Source organism: Myotis myotis, unplaced genomic scaffold (assembly GCF_014108235.1).
Source record: "Myotis myotis isolate mMyoMyo1 unplaced genomic scaffold, mMyoMyo1.p scaffold_m19_p_3, whole genome shotgun sequence".
NCBI classification, from domain to species: Eukaryota; Metazoa; Chordata; class Mammalia; order Chiroptera; family Vespertilionidae; genus Myotis; species Myotis myotis.
In genome coordinates, this window is record NW_023416335.1 from 6,763,753 (window position 1) to 6,781,164 (window position 17,412).

At 46.1% G+C, this 17,412-nt stretch overlaps 1 protein-coding gene across 1 annotated transcript; it reads right to left on the reverse strand.

Annotated features, from left to right (window-relative positions):
* Positions 1–1,523: 1,523 nt before the first annotated feature.
* On the reverse strand, positions 1,524–12,549 carry CCDC110 (coiled-coil domain containing 110). The gene is made up of 7 exons (XM_036301206.1): positions 12,234–12,549; positions 7,094–7,149; positions 6,750–6,815; positions 5,205–5,309; positions 5,047–5,106; positions 2,260–4,369; positions 1,524–1,703 (listed from the first exon to the last, which is right to left on the reverse strand). The coding sequence occupies exons 1-7, from the start codon at positions 12,355–12,357 to the stop codon at positions 1,654–1,656; spliced, it is 2,571 nt and encodes an 856-aa protein (XP_036157099.1). The 5' UTR covers positions 12,358–12,549; the 3' UTR covers positions 1,524–1,653.
* Positions 12,550–17,412: the final 4,863 nt, after the last annotated feature.

Here is a 17,412-nt window from a genome sequence, read left to right on the forward strand (position 1 = left end):
ACCCAGGTGTCTCATGTCTTCCACTGGAACTCATGAAACTGTTAGGCTAATATAATAGCCTACAAGTTGGGTGACATCTCCTGCTGTTCACAGTTCTGGAATATATATGTAATATATAATATCTACACTAATAAAAGAGAAACATGGTAATTGGCGTACGACCGCTACCCTTTTCATTGGCTAATCAGCGAGATATGCAAATTAACTGTCAGCCAAGATGGCGGCTGGCAGCCAGGCAGCTTGAAACTAACATGAGGCTTGCTTGCTTCAGTGACAGAGGAAACCAACGTTCCCCGCCTGTGGCTGCAGGCCTCTGAGCAGGCAGTTGAAGAAACATTATAACAAATACCACCGGACTTCAGCCAGCAGATTCGCAACATTGTAAGCAAAGGCCAGAAACCTACTTTCAGCCGCAGAGGCCTAAGAGCTGGAGCCAAGCCTCAAGGTAAAGCTGGCCCAGAATAAAAAAAAAAAAGAAAAAGAAAAAAAGGAACGGTTGGGAGCTTCAGTCACCCCCAGCCTGAAAACAGCCCTCAGCCCTTTACCCAGACTGGCCAGGCACCCCAGTGGGGACCCCCACCCTGAAGGGTGTGTGACCAGCTGCAAACAGCCCTCAGCCCCTCACCCAGGCTGGCCAGGCACCCCAGTGGGGACCCCCACCCTGATCCAGGACACCCTTCAGGGCAAACCAGCGGGCCCCACCCATGCACCAGGCCTCTACCCTATATAGGAAAAGGGTAATATGCCTCCCGGCACCGGGATCAGTGTGACAGGGGGCAGCGCCCAAACCCCCGATCGCCCTGCGGCTCTGTGACAGGGGGTGGGGCCCCAACCCCCTGAGCAGCCCTGCTCTGTGCCTGATAGGGGGGAGCTCCCCAACCTCCCCCCCCCCCCACGGGCCCTGCTCTGTGTGTGATGGGGTAGAGCCATAACCTCCCCATCGGCCCTGCCCTGAGTGTGAGAGTGGGGGCACCCCAACCCCCTGATCGGCCCTGCTCTGTGGGTGATAGAGGGCAGTGCCCCAACCCCCTGATGGGCCCTGCTCTGTGTGTGACGGGGGCAGCACCCCAACCCACTGATTGGCCCTACTCTGTGTGTGACAGGGGGTGGCGCCGCAACCTCCCCATCGACCCTGCCTTGAGTGTGACAGGGGACGGTGCCCCAACCCCCCAATTGGCCCTACCCTGAGTGTGACTGAGGGTGGCATCACAACCTCCCAATCTGCCCTGCTCTGTGCATGACGGGGCGGCACCCCTACTCCCCAATCAGTCCTGCTCTGAGCCCGACCAGGGGCTGCACCTAGGGATTGGGCCTGCCCTCTGCCACCCAGGAGCAGGCCTAAGCCAGCAGGTCATTATCTCCTGAGGGGGTCCCAGACTGCGAGAGGGCACAGGCCGGGCTGAGGGACCCCCCCTCCCCCCCGAGTGCACAAATTTTTGTGCACCGGGCCTCTAGTGTAATATATAATATACAATGTATAATATGTAATACATAATTTATAATATATAACATATATATATAATTCCAATTTCTAATTAAAAACTAGTTTAATAAATTACAGAGTAAATGTAATCATATGTAAAAGCAAATTAAAATTATTTTGTAGACAAAAAGTTCTGGCACAAAGGATCTTGAAACATTGATTTTAGAAATTTATTTACATCTCTTGGATGGAAGCAATTGATTCAGTTTACTTGGAATTCCTGGGAAGAAAGAAGAATTTGTTTTAAGGTGGGAGTGCTGAATGTACTTCAGAAAAAACAGTAATTTAAAAAAACCCTGCTCCCTCCCAAAGTTGCATTGTGCTTATACAATGTATAGAAGTAATATGAATAAAATAACATGAATTTTATAAAAAGGAGCAAAACCTCTAAATAATTCCACACTATAATAAATTGAATACAAATCTTACAAAACTAAGTTGTATTCATCTTAAAAGTTCCCTTCTTTTTTAGAAAATATACTTTTATTAATTTCAGAGAGGAAGGGAGCAGGAGAGAGAGATAGAAACATCAATGATGAGAGAGAATCATTGACTGGCTGCCTCCTGCACATCCCCTACTGGGGATCAAGCCCTCAACCCAGGCATGCTTCCTGATGGGGAGTTGAACCATATATTGAATCTGCTTTATAGTTTGATGCTCAACCACTGAGCCACATGGGCCAGGTGAAAAAGTTTCCTTCTATTACTGTCCTCTGACTCATGTCCAGTAGGCTAAAGGAATCTTACTTTCTATTAATCCACCACACTGTACATACCTTTCAATTCAGGAGCTAAAGGCCTACTCCTGGGACCAGAGGTGTCTTCGTAAGTATCACAGTTGTCAAAATGGAATTTCTCTCTTCTTGATATGTAACCCATTTTTGACAGGTCACCATGCTGACCACAGATTTTTTGCATTAGATTTAAGTATTCTCTTTGAAGATTCCGCATTTCAAACTCCAAGGTGTCCCTCTCATTCTCTATACTTCTCACATAGTTCTCTAAAAGTATTTTGTCTTCTGAAAGTCTACTGATGCTGCTTTCAAATTGTATATTTTCTTGAGTATGTTTTTTTAGTTCTTCTTTTAGAATCTGATTATCTGTTTTAATTTCCATGACCATTTTAGATAACATTTCACATTCATTGCCCATTTCGGATAAACTATTCTTATAAATACTTGTTTCTGATTTTGCATTTTTTATTTCATTCAGGAAATTCTCTTCAGTAGTAGACTGGTAGGTTTGCATGTTCTCAATTTCTCTTTCCATCATTTGCCTGGCAGCAGTAGATTCTTGTAATGTTGTTTCAAGACTAAGTTTTTCATTATTGACTGTTTCTATTATTTGAAGCAGTGCCTCATGTTCAGTTTTTGCCAATCTTTCTCTCTCTTTCAGCTGCACTACTTCTAGCTGGTTTTCTTTTAGTTCATTTTCAAGTGAGCTTTTTTCCTTTAGAAGCTGGTAGGTTTTCTTCTCTAACATTTCCCTTTCATCTTGTATCAATAGAATATTTGTTTTCATTGATTCCATTTCTATGCTCATTCGATTATATTCATTATTGACAATGGCCATATCATTTTGAGTTTTGTGTTCTTTATTTTTTAGTTTATCTAATGTTTCTATCATTTGTTGTTTCTCCAAAGAAAGTTGACTATTTTTTTCCTCTAGAGTTTTATTTTGTCCTTGGAGAACATTATATTTACTAATGACTTTTTTCAATTCTTCAATACAGTTTTTGCCATCTTCTTCTGTTTTAATTAATTGGGACTGAATAGTGTTCTTTTCTTCAACCAAATCCTTAAGTTGCCTTTCATATATTTCAATTTTCTGTATCAGAGATTGTGTGGTAAAGACCAGTGGTTTTATTTTGGTCTTAAGGGTTAGATTTTCATTCTCCAGCTCTGCTACTTTTTTCTGTATCTGTATAGATTCTTTTAGGTAATTCTGTAAGTACTGAATTTTTGCAACACACTGCTCAGTCATGGAATTGACTTTGGATGTTTTCTCATTTTCAAATATTATTGGTCCTCGTTTTACTACAAATGGTTGCCTTTCGTTGTCTTTCATTTCATATTTTGTTGAGTCAAAGAATGACGGTGTAAATGGAAGTCTGGAATGGAATTTTAAATCTGCAGTATTCTTGTCAGTGATAGGAATTTCTTTATTGTTTTTCTCATTCTTCTTTCCCCTATGTGTTTCACTCCTAGACAATTTTTTACATTTCCTACAAAAATTCAGATGGAATTTTGACACTGATTCCCTGAGTGGGAGTAATTTGCTTATTAATGCCTCTAATTCTAAAATTCGCTTTGATTTTATATCTTCATTTAAGTTACTTTCCATATTTTCATCCTTAATAAAGTTAATTTTTTCCTTGTGAATGGGGGACAGGTCATATTGAGTATTACGTTGAACATTTGTATCCATCTTTAAAGTTTGAAGTTCATTTGTAAGTGCCAGTTCCCTGTCGTGTGACTTTTGCAGCTCTTTCTTCATTTGCTTGATAGAATGGCAAATATCATCTAAATTTTCATGAAATCCATGCTTGGGGAAAGGCACAGTAATCTTGGAATTATCCAGAATTACTCTATCAGCTCGAGGCATAACATTTTGAGGTGCATTAGCTAGAAAACTATAAATGTTATAATTCTTCAACATGTCAGAATTTTCTGAAGTGTTCATAATCATGTTTGAGGCTGGATTATCCATTGAAGTTCTTAGAGTTAATATGTCCTTGAAATGTATCTGGGGTGGCATATTTACACTTGGAGAGAGACTGTTGACATTATTGCTACTGAATTTTTCTTCTATTGAAGGAAGAATCCTCGAGTCCTCAAAATTATGAATTTTCTCCACAGAGAGGATTTCTTCTTGATTCTCTGTAGGCTAGTAACAATAAGAAGCACACTGTAAATGTACTGCCATTTGCCATATGACCAACATATTAAGATAACATTTTGTGGAGGATTTGTTCTTGCAAGCAAACGAACATTTCAATCACATCGACAGCGAAGAAGCCCAACAAGTATGATTCATTTCCTCCAGAAAATCTAACAACAGTTGAGATCTGTAACTCTGGTCTTTGCAATTTGCTTAGAAAGTATACTTATTTCCTTCAGGGGTGAGATACATGGGCCAACCGTTCAATTTCAGAAATAAACATTTAACCTCTCTCAAGAGACCATCACAGATGGATGGGAAAGAGAGAAGCAATAGGCCAAATGGAAGTTTAAAGAAAAATGAACATTTCCACTTCTCGGCTATTTGTCTCCCTCAGCTTGCATTCCTAGTTCCAGATGATTCTAGGGGCTGTGAGTATCCTGCAAATGTGAGTGCGAATCAGTACGGACACAGTGACACTGGTATGGACCTGTCCTAGTGCATTTACCCCGGGTCTAGGTCAATCCTAAAGTAGAAAAACTCAAAAGTGGACAGATAGACTATAACAACTGCCCTGTATTTCATTTTCTTGGGAATCTTTGGGTATCTGGACTAAGTTAAATGCCCTTCATACACCCTCCTACGGGAAATGGGTTGTTGCCTAAGTATGGGGGTAAACTCACGCCTTTTAGGGTTTTCAGGACAGGAATTCCCTCCTTTTCCTCTCTGACAATCCAGTTACCCTGTGAAAAAGGGGAAAACGTAAAGTTGAAGATAAACTGGTTGTGGTAACATTTTTGAAATACCCGAATATAGAATGATTTTGTACAGAATAACATACCTTTTCATTGTGTGTGTTGAATACTAGATTCTTTTCTGAGCTAAACTGTGGGTTTTCTACTTCAATAATACTTTTGTTCAGTATGTCACTAATTTCAGATTGTACCTTTAAAAAGATAAATCGAGAATGTTAGAATCTGATTTCAGGTTTATAAACTTATGAATGTCCAGGAGTAATAGTATAATTAAAAGATAACTTTTAATTTCCCGCATGTAAAAATTCTTTCCCATCACATAAAATTAAAACTTAACTTATTGTAATCTATATATCTATATAAGATATCTTTAATAAAATGATCCCCTTATTATGTGATTATAAAATTAGAAAGACTTAAGCAGTATATTCAAATAGTTTTAGATGTTTGATTTTTACATTGTTGAATGCATCAGAGACCTTTGTATCAGAGGTCTACTCCTTTGACCTCTGACATCAGAATGGAACCTAGTCTGTCACTCTCAGGAGTTTCATCTTCTCTTCCCATGCCCCTGCAATTGCTTTTAGTACAAGAACATTGGGGTGAAGTTTATATCGAATTTTCAAATAAGTGTTGTGTTCTGCACCCCCAATATCCATACCCAAACCCCCCCTTTACACTACCCTGCATTCCTTCTGGATAAAGTCCATGCAGCGTTGGTGATGCGGATCCCACCTCCAGCTCCAGGCATGGTAGGTGGCTCAGCCCTAACCAGTGGGAGCATTGCCTCCCCTGGCACGAGACTGGTTCCAGCACCGTATGTGACCGGACCTGGGCCAATCAGAATCAGGCTGAGAAACCTCAGTATAAACCAACCAGGAAGAGGGAAAAGCATGGTGGTCCCCTCTCTGGCTGGCTGGGATCTGGAGGGAGAAAGGTGTGAACTCCTAGCAGCCCCTCCCTCACTGCCTGGAGTCTGAGGACCCATTGCTGTGGAAAGCAGATACTTATCTGATGACCTGAGTCCTGATCACGTGACTTCAGCCTTCCCTCAGTGAAAATCTCTAGGGTTTTCAGTTACCCCAGCTAGTGCACTTTCCCCCTTAGTCAGTTTGGGTTAAATTTTGTGTCACTTATTATTATTTTTTAAAAATATATTTTTATTGAATTCAGAGAGGAAGGGAGAAGGAGAGAGAGAGACAGAAACATCAATGATGACAGAGAATCATTGATTGGCTGCCTTCTGCACATCCACCACTGGGGATGGAGCCCGCAACACGAGCATGTGCCCTTGACGGGAATCAAACCCGGGACCCTTCAGTCCGCAGGTGACGCTCAATCCACTAAGCCAAACAGGCTAGGGCAGCTTTTGTATCATTTATAATGAGAGTCCCTGTCTGTAGACTATATTCAGTCAGTCTAAAAAACAACCAGTGAACGCTATTTCTTTTTGTCTCATATCTAAGTATATATAACAGAATATAGTTTCCCCCAAATTTTGAGCCTAGAAATGTTGTGGCCTCTGTTATGTTACATTCTGTATCGGCTGATCAATTGGCCAGCGGTCATCAGAAATGTGGAGGATCGTTTCCATTTGGATATTTCCTGTGTGCAGATGAAGCGAAACGTACCATGCTGACATTCTGCAAAGTCTGTATTCGGAGAGCCTGAAATGATTCCAGTTGATGCTGAAGGGCCTGCAACACAATTAACAAGGTGTGAGATTGAGTGATTTTTGAGGGAGGTGAACATGTGCTTGAATTGTTATGATTTTGGGTTAATATCCCCAAAGATGCCATTTAGCAGGAGGGACCCCAGGACGGTCAGATGACTCACAGTCTTCACCATTCTTGCTAACTCTCCAATGCATTTTTCGTGAAGAGTCTTGTGGAAAACCCAAACGCACTTAGAAATTATTTATTCTGAAAACGATCAGCCTTCACAAACATGTTTGGAGAAAATAAAACACACTCACTTTCAATGCTGATTGTGGTTGAACTTGATTTTCTGATTCTGTTGTGCAGCCATATTCTAAAAAGAAAAAATTGAACAGCCGTGTGACTTCTTTTCTAAGTTTTGTTTTTAAACAACTGTAGTGGAACGCAGTCTCCTGTTCTGGATGGTAAGATGAAGAGGTAATGAGAATTTGAGGTGCACATTAGGAAGAACCCAAGGCTAGTCACATAATAAGTTTAAGAAATAATTGTTTTCACTTAAAGTACCTAGTTGGGGTTGTAAAAGTGGTTTTACTGTACTTGTAAAACCAAGCTTGTTTCACCAAGCTTGAAACTTTCAAAAACTCAAATATTTTTGTTTGTTTCTGGGATATACTAGTAAACTATATATATATATATATATATATATATATATATATATATATATATATATATACACACACACACACACACACACACACATAGTATATATATATATATATATGTATATATATATATATATATATATTTTTTTTTTTTTTTGGTAAAAATACTAATAATCCTCATGAGAGGACCTTGGCAAACTACTGTGTGGGTCTTAGTGTCTATGAAACAGCCATATAATATCCTTTCTCCTTATCATGGAAAACAGGTTGGATTAACGGAGCCTAAGTTTCGCCAGGCTCTTACAGTCAGAGTATAAAGACCCGCATGTTCCTTCCCAGAAAGTAAGTTACGGATCTGCATCAGGGGAGAGACTACATGCATTTCCTGACACACACCCCTCTTTGTTCCAGTGGTTGGCTACTTCCTTGCTTTGCAAATTTTTATTAAAGAATTTAAAAACAATGCAGTGTCTGAATGAAATGAAAGTTAGGAGAAAATGTGCCCCTAGGCTGACAAGTTCTGCCCTATGCGAAGGTTGTGTTGTTTTTTTAAAAAAAATATCTACTTTTGCCCTAGCTGGTTTGGCTCAATGGATAGAGCGTCGGCCTGCGGACTGAAGGGTCCCAGGTTCGATCGCGGCCAAGGGCACATGCCTGGGTTATGGGCTCGATCCCTAGGAGGGGGTGTGCAGGAGGCAGCCAATCAAGGATTCTCTCTCATCAGTGATGTTTCTATCTCTCTCTCCCTCTTCCTTCCTCTCTAAAATCAATAAAATATACTTTAATAAAATATCTACTTTTGTTATTTTTATTTATTTATTTTTAATCCTCACCTGCAGATATTTTTTCCCATTGATTTTTAGAGAGAGTGGGAGGGAGAGGGAGAGACAGGGACACTGATGTGAGAGAGACACACATTGATTGGTTGCTTCCTGCATACCCCTGACCAGGGCAGGGATCCTGCAACCCAGGTACGTGCCCTACACCAGGATTGAACCTGGGACCCTTCAGTCCTCAGGCTGACGTTCTATCCACTGAGCCAAACCAGCAAGGGCCCTAAGCAAAGGTTGTGAGAGAGGTCAGCAGATTGCCAGACCTTCCATAAGCTGGTGGCAAAGTATGACCCCTCCCTGCCCACTGGCCCTCATCACCGGGAGGGCAACTCGGGTTCAGAGCCTGGAACCATTTAGCCAAATGAAGAATCCCACCTTCATGGTGGGCAGGCAGGGACAGCAGGTCCATTGGGTGTGGCTCAGCTTTGCATCTGCTGGGGAAGAAATGGGCGTCTGAAACGTTGACCTCAGGTGAAAAGGAACTCGATGGGAGGCCTGGACCTGTGCAGCAAAGCTTCCCAAAGTTTCTCAGACGCTAAAACAACCTCTGGCAATGTACTCGGATGGATCAAAATGCAAATCAAAAAGAGCGTATCTCCTAGAATCCCACCACCCAGAGCTAACTGTTGTTAACTTTGAGTTCTCCACCCCCCCCACCTCCGGCCCCAGGCATGTATGTGGAAAAAACAGAATGATTTTAGAACAGTGGGATCATATCACACATGCTACTTGAAAATAAATGGCATCAAATTTATATTTAATAGAATAAAAACTACACATCATTGCTAGCATTCGGATCTCTTTTCACTGCATGAGAGATTATTTCCTCTGAGATCACTAAGCTAATGAAAATATATCAGAAAAAGGATTATGAGGTTGGGGTTTTAATGTGTTTTTTTTAATAACAAGCATTTCTATTGTAGCCAGTGTTGATTTACTCCCTGCCAAGAAAGGGAGCACAGTTATGAGAAAATGAGCATCATACTTCCTCCCACAGCTGCTCCCCACTTTTTATGATATTTGCTAGTTATATTGTCTTCACACTGTGAAGTTTTATGATGTTTAATTTTGCTCTGTAACCATAATTTCCACAAAGCTGTTTAACACAGAAATAGCATATTATTATTGCAAATATTTTCAGCCCAATTTTGTTCTTAATGGATTTACTGTCTCCAATCCCATCTCCTTCTGGTACCTGCAGCAGCCGCCTCCCTTTTCTGCACACATGTCCTTGGTCTCATTAGGAGGCCTTGCAAGCTCAAGGCTGAATACAGGACTTCTTTTGCTAAAACCAAGTAAGAAAAAGAAATCTAAAGACTTAGTTAAGGGATGTAGTAAATAAAAGATTGTAAAGAAAGAACACAGAGTTTATATACTGGCCTAGATTTTGTACCACTTATAAGGCGAGTCCCTCCCTCCATCTCTTCTGTCCTGACCACAGTATGTCTGCAGTTCCCACGCTGCTACTTTGCATATGGCTCACGGGCAGCCTGAGCAACTCTGCTCCGGAATTTCTCTCATCTCTCATCGCCCTCCCGTGAGCCCCGGGGGTCTAGTCCTCTGCTATGCGGTTTCGGTTTCAGAGCCACTGTTTTCCTCTGCACTGTTCTGTGGCCTCATGCTTAGGGGCGTGCCTGGGGGAGGGGAGAGCATTTGGATCCGCGTGGAGCCTTTGTTGGAGGAAGCGATTTCTGCTGTTGTGTTGTTCCCCGAGACTCTTGTTAGAAATCCAGTGGGAGGTGCATCCTGTTTCCACAGGAAATACTCTTTAAAAAATATGATTTTATTGATTTCAGAGAGAGGAAGGGAGAGGGAGAGATAGCAACATCAATGATGAGAGAAAATCATTGATCAACTGTGTCCTGCACGCACCCTACTGGGGATCGAGCCTGCAACCCAGGCATGTGCCCTGACTGGGAATCGAACCATCACCTCCTGGTTCATAGCTCAGTGCTCAACCACTGAGCCACGCTGGTTGGCCAAGGGCAGTTTCTGTGCAGTGAGAGGGACAGCGCCCAACTGAAGTGTCTTGAGAAGGGAACAGACGGGAGATCTGTCCAGCACTGAGTATAGGCACTTCTTTCCCATTTCACTATGGAAGCGAATAGGTGCCTAATGGAATAGATGTGAAGATCTGTTGGAAGAGATGTGAAGATCAAGAAGGATTTTTCAAGCCTGGGAGCATCTAGTGTGCCTCCTTGCTGCTGGCGCCCCATAGGAGACAGGGAGGAGGAGATTCGGAGAATGAGGGAGGCTGATTGTGGAGGCTGATTGTGGAAGCTGAGAGAATTGCAGGAGAGAAAGGAGTCCTAGGCCAGGACCTTTGATTGAAACACGGGAGGCAGAGGGTGTGGGTACCCAGCTAGGTAGGCTCGCAGATTGGAAGGCTGAGGGCTGAAGGGGTTTGGGTCTGACTGCTTCTGTTTTTTTCCTGTAGTATGAGATCCTGTTACCACTTGAGAGGTAGTGGCGAGAGGCGTGGACACACGAAGAGTGAAATAGTTATCTTGGAGAGGGTTTGGAGAAGCTTTTTCTGGGAAATTAAGTAAGTTTCCCCAATAGCACTGAGCTCCGTGGTGTGACTCAGAGTGTTTTCCTAGCAATGTTCAGGGGAGTCAGTGACGGCACAGAGCAGGCAGAGGGGTGGACTTTTCTGTTTTTTAAAAAGCTATTCAAGTAATTTTTGTTCTTCTTATGTGTTTCTTATGGCCGCTGTGCATTTCCAAAGGAAAGAAATACTTAAAAAACCATAGAGAATTCTGGAATTCTGGAATCGGAAGAGAACTTATCACAGAAAGAAGCACAGGGGAGAGAACACAATCTACACGGCCATTTAGGTCCCTGCAGCAGGCACAGCACTGGGAGGGGTGCAGACCGCAGAGAAGCCAGGGCCCAGCCCTGAAGGAGCTCCCACTCCCGGGAATGCACGAACTAGGGTTCATCCTGCGTTAGACGTCAATTCTCTAGCTGTGTCCCCTGGACGTGTCAGAAGTGAGAAACAAGGTAATTACAGTGGAATGGCTTTGAGGTGGTTAAGTAAAGGTCTGGGGGATTTACTCTGAAGCCTGCAGAAGATTAGGTCACACTCAGTGCACACAGGAAGTCTTGGGTGCAGGAATCCTGTGCTGGTCTCAGCTCTCTGGGTCACCCCTTCTCTCAGCACCTCTGTGCCTGGATTACCCACATTCCACATGTAGGTTATGTGACCCCAGGGGTCCGAGCCTGGCCCATCAGCTTCATAGCACCTTCCACCCACGGTGCTCTGCTTCCTCCCTGGTGTTACGCTGACCTCAGGCCTTCTGAGAAGCCTGCAGCCTCGGCAGGAGACTCCCATGTTCCGATTCCCCTGCTGGCTGGGTATTCGCACACGCCCTCTGCACGCTCATGTGGAGCTTGTGGATGGAGCTCTGTGGTTGTTTCAAACACCCTCCCCACAGAATACCCTGTCGTCCGTAAATATTTACTATAAGAAGTATTGCTTTTGGAAAAAGGATATGTCTTTCTGGTGTCTCAAAAAAACAACAATACACCAACCGTTCCTGTCTGGTGTTGAGAGAACCAGTATAGTGCAGTGTGGTGTTTAAGGCCTGGATCTGGACCAACCCCACTGAACGCTGGGCTCTGTCACTTGCTACCTGTGTGACCTTGGGAGTATGTGGACCTCTCTGTGCCTCAGTTTCCTCACTCCTAATATGGGGATAATGGTAGTACCTACTTCATAGGGTTGTTGTGAGATCAAATGAGTTGGTACATTTAAATGTTCTGAACAACATCTGGCACAGAGTGATGCGCCGTTTTTGCTGTTCTTAATCTGTCCCATTTTCTAGCTGCTGGCAGTATGCATGTGTTGGGAGCACCCCAATTGCGCCAGTGGATTTAAGCAATTGACCCGATTCCTGTAGTAAAAAGCAGACGCGTTTCTCACGCCCTCGCCCTGGGAGCTGTGGTCCGCGGGAGTTTACCTGTTTCACTGCCAGCACTTTCCTTTGCCCCCTCAGAGGAATTTAGGATCTTGGACGCTGAAAGGAGGACGCAGTCAACTTCATCCCTTTCCTGATGATGCTTTTCTGCAACAGAACCAGACATGGCTTTTGGTGTTGGTGGGAGCAGGGAGGCGGGGCGCGGGGATTCGGGACGCCGATGCCCTAAGCGGCCACCAGAGGCCGCGCTGGGGCCACGCAGCGGCGGCTGGACCAGGTGGCTTGGGGGCTGGAAGCTGTAGCTGGGCACAGGGATGGAGGCGGCACTTTCCTGGGGTGAGCCGGGTGTGCGGGTGTGCGGCTAGTCAGGAAGACCGATGGTCTAGACGGGATGGTCTAGACGAGTCTAGACTCTAGTAGACAGTCTAGGGGATGAAGGGGCCGCGCCCGGGGAGGTGGCCCCCTCCGTCCCCCACCCACTGACCACAGGTTCCCTTCAAGGGACTGACCCGGTCCAGGCTCTTACCCGGGCTCATTTCTGCTGCTCAAGCTCTCTTTTCTTCCCAACTGCCTTCTCCCCTGCATTCCGCTCAGTAGCTCCCCGCTGGGGCAGCCCGTTGCCTAGTAACCGGATGGCTTGGACGCCACCTGTGCACGTGGGCGCAAGCATGGGTGGGGGTAGGGGGAGGAGGAAGGCGCGCGCTGGGGTCCGGGGTCCTGGGCCCGGGACACCCCCCTTCCCACCCCCAGCCGCTCCTGGGACAGCTGCAGGTGAGAAGGTCCACCCTTTGCTGTGTCCCTCAACCTGGGGACCGGCTCCCTAGGGCGGCTTTCTCCTCCCCGTCTTCCTGGTGGCCCAGAACTTGCTGGCCCAAAGCTGGGCTGAGAAAAGGGAATGTGTGGAGACAGGCAAACAGGGGCTTTTGCCTTTTTTTAAATCTCAGTTTCATTGTTTGCTTTACGCTGTCTTGTTCCTCTTATTTCAACGCTTTCATCTGAGCAGTTTCAGCTGTGGGGGTGTGAACGGCCCAAGACCAATATTGGTTTGCTGTGGTTAAGAGAAGACACCTATTTCCAATAATGAACTTAACATAGCGATGCATTAAAATACACATTAAAGCTGTGGCCGCATGCTAACGCCCTGGGCAAACCATCGCTGAGGTGCGTGTGGCCTTGGAGGCGGGAGTGGTCAGCTAAGGGCTGGCCGGCCCACAGTCCATTTTTGTCCCGCTCAGAAAGTGGCGCTCTGTAAGTAAACGTTTTAAATGAGTAGATGTTAATTTTGCAATAACATCCATTACAGATTTTGAAGGGGAAATGTAGACCAAAAATACCCCCCACTACACAATGGCTCAATACTCCGGATTACATGGACACGCTTCAGTGGGCCCAAGAGAGCACTGCAATTTGGAAATTAACATCGATACATACTTACCATCTGTCATCGGACCCCACGCAAGTTTGACCCGTTCTCCCGATAATGGCCTTTATACAAGTAACGGGTCCCGTCCAGAATCTTGCACATGCAGTTGTCGTGACACGTGTCTCCACTCAGGGTCTCACGGACTCGGCATTTCCTACTTTATTCAGTGGGTGAAAGCGGATTCTCGTCTGTGGTGAACCTGGTGTACACGACTGCTTACCTGTCCCTGACTGGGCCCGTGGGAGTTTCTCTAGCTGGCTTCTGTGTACTTCCGACCCGTCTCCTTCAGTCCTGGAGCACCTCTTCGTGTTCTTCACGGACCAGATCTCCCAGGCTCCTCCTGTCCTCTGCCTGCCCAGCCTGTGAGCCGGCCATTTCTCAAGGAGCCTTTGCCTCTTTGAGAGGAGAATGGTTTTCCACAGCCAGCATGTGAGTGCTAAACGTGCATGTGGCTACCCAGGCGTAGCTGCTCGCAGGCTGTCTCAGTGGACAGAGCCAGGGAATGTCTGCGTGCACGTGTATTTACATTTACCTTTATGAACACACACACACACACCACACACACACACACACACACACCCCTGTATTATCTATCTGTCTATCTATCTATCTATCTATCTATCTATCATCTATATTGAATCCCATGTGTTCACAATACCCCTGGTTTAACATCACAGTGGTCTTTCTCGTTTTCTCCATTTCCATGTTTGTAATTTACCAGCAGTGAGGAAGTTGACTCTCCTTATCCTTTATACACTTACTAGGGGCTCAGTGCACAAATTCGTGCACCTTGAAAGGAACTGTGGGCCACAAGGCTGTGGTGGGCAAAGGGGTGGGTTTCGGCCCATCCTCTGCACCCCTGCCTGACCCCTCCTGCCGTGGCCTTCGATCCCCTCTCTGCCGGCAGGCCGGGTCCTGCTGCCACCACTCCCATGTGCTGACTGCGCCGGCCCCGCTCACACCCACTGATGGCATGGAGCGATTGGGGCCAGCGCTGGCAGTGGGTGTGAGCAGGGCTGTCGCCGGCAGCGGGTGCAAGAGGTGGCTGCTGACCCTGATTGTCCCTCAGGAGCAGAGAGAGGTGGAGAAGCCATGAGGAGTGATCAGGGCTGGCACCAGGCACGGGCAGCGGGTGTGAGCAGCAGCTCCGGTGCTGGTAGCAGGTGTAACCGCCAGGTGCAACTGCAGCACGTGGGAGCAAAGAATTTTCAGTAACCACCAGAGGCTCACGCCAATGACAGCGACCTGAGCCCCGCCTTGGTCTGGCGCCCCTGCTCACCTGCTCCACCATCCTGCCATGGCTGACACCCACCATGTTCCGCATTCTGCTGCCCGCTGTTGACACCTGCCATGTTCTGCATGTGCCTCCTGGTGGTCAGTGCATGTCATAGTGACTGGTTGTTTGGTTGTTCTGCCATTCGGTCTATTTGCATATTAGGTTTTTATATATATAGATGTGAGCAAGGCCCTCGTAAATATTCGTTCTCTCAATGCCAGTCTCTCACCTGAGCCCCCACGAGGAGGCCCTGGTCATCCCACTCAGGTTCCAGGACCCTGCACGGCCCCTTCCCTCCTGCTCTGTTTAGACCAGTGATGGTGAACCTTTTGAGCTCAGCGTGTCAGCATTTTGAAAAACCCTCACTTAACTCTGGTGCCGTGTCACATATAGAAATTTTTTGATATTTGCAACCATAGTAAAACAAAAACTTATATTTTTGATATTTATTTTATATGTTTAAATGCCATTTAACAAAGAAAAATCAACCAAAAAAATGAGTTCGCGTGTCACCTCTGACACGCGTGTCATAGGTTCGCCATCGCTGGTTTAGACTCTGGACCCTGCACCGGGCCTCCTCTCCTCCTGGACACACTCCTCACCCGACTTGGGCTCTGCCACCCTCTGCTGCCTCCTCTGGGGGGAAGACCCACGCCCTCTGGGCTCTGAAACCACATACCAGCCGTTCCCACGCAGGGCCACGTGCATTCCCCCGAGCTCTGCACACTGAGGCCGCGCTCCCCACAGTGGGTGCCCTCCTTCCCTCCTTGGGATTGGACGCCCCAAGTCTGCTTTTGCGAGGGCGTGAAATGGCTCTTCCATGCTTTTATAGAAGCGCTGTCTCATTTTGCCTTTCATGCTTAGATTTGCTATTCACCTGGAACTGATTTTCATAAACTGTCAGGTAGGCGTCCATATCCATTGTCACTGGCTTGCCCCTCCCTTTGTTGTAGAGAATAATGTCCCACACCAGCGATCTACTTCATTATATTGTAAAATGTGTTTCCTTATGTGCCCTGCCATCCTACCATCCTCCATTTGAGCTTAAAGTTCCTCATTCCCAAGTTGCTAAAGCCAAGTACAATGACATTTGCTTGCCGAGCACATGCATGAGAAGAGACACAAGGGGTGGATAGAGAAGTCCCCTTCGGCCTTCCACAGTGAGAAAACCCCGTCCTCCCGCGTGGGCCCCGAGAAGCCTGGCCCCGCAGAGCCCCGCGGGCTCCCGACTGCCGTGGAGCGCTCAGGTTTCAGCGATAGAAATGAAGGGTCCGTGTTGCTCCGGAAAACCTGGCCCGAACGTGAGCATGTGTGGCACTCGCCGGGGCCCACCTGTCATTGTTCCTGCTCCCGGACACTGACCGGTTCACCATCCCATTTCACATCGGGAAACACAGTTTAGAATCAAGACACCTGTCCTGGGATGTTCAGTCCCCTCCCTAATGTAATGAGGCTCCCAGTATTTCAGCTTTTGGTGAATGATTCTTGCATAGACTCAATGGTGTTGAGAATTGTGGAATTATATATAAAAAAAGGTTATTTCCCAGATTTATGTGGGGGACACTGACATAGGGGAAGGTCGGGGACTTTTCAAATACTCGGTGACTGGTCAGCGCTGGACTTCCTGATTCTGAAGCCCTGGTTTTGCCCAAATCATTTTATTTTAAGGTTCCCCCCGCCCCCCATAACAAATTACAGTTTAAGGAGATAGGACAATATTTCATGCACATCTTACGAACTATAGAGGCAATTATCGTGAATGCCAGAGCTGAAGTTCCTGTTTCCTGATAGGACATCACCCTCCCCAGGAACACCTCCTCGGTGTGCTGAGACCCGTTCTGTTCACTCGGCCTCAGTGGGAGACGCCTTCTCTGCTCACACATGGCAGCCCTGAAGATGTCTGCTGCTGCTTTGCCTGTGAAGTGTAGTGCTGGAGGGCAGGATGGGAACCTGTACTGCCAATGAGAACATCTGGGCGTCACAATATGGCAAGGCCTTCAGATAGTAGCTCCCCTAGAGAATGCACTTTCACCTGCTGACGCACAGCTGCGGGTCCAGGAATCCGGAACCAGCGCGAGAGCAGGCACCCAAACAGGCTGGGCCGGTCTATTCTTAGCCATGGAATGCCCGACCGAAATACTTCTGGGTTCTTTAGCTTCTGAAGATCTTTTCTTAATCCTGAGATCACAAGCTGTGGTTAGTCATAGCTGAGACCCATGGTATATGCAACAGTAACCACACCGCTCCTCGTACGTAACAAGTGTGGGCATTTGTCCTGAGCCTTGTGCTTTGGCCAGAGAAAGGGGGCCGCTGTGCCGGTGACTTAGGGAGTCTTGGCTGGGTTGTGGGCCTCTGACAGCTCAAAGGCTTGATCCAAATGCAAACGCCTCCAGGAAACTTCTGTAAGTTTCCCCTAGTGTCCATTTTAACCTGGTTCTGTCTATTCAGAAAAACGAACCCCACGACTCACTGAGGACCGCCACTCGCCTTGGCTCTCGGGAAGCTGGTTGCCACTTGAAGAA

Bases quoted from the DNA above. Each gene is read 5' to 3' on its own strand.
- CCDC110 (XM_036301206.1), bottom strand. From the start codon at position 12,357: ATGTCTGGTTCTGTTGCAGAAAAGCATCATCAGGAAAGGGATGAAGTT. The intron at 6,816-7,093 runs GTGAGTGTGTTT...ATTGTGTTGCAG, and splicing joins AACCACAATCAGCATTGAAA to GCCCTTCAGCATCAACTGGA. The intron at 5,310-6,749 runs GTACGTTTCGCT...ATCTTTTTAAAG, and splicing joins CTTTGCAGAATGTCAGCATG to GTACAATCTGAAATTAGTGA.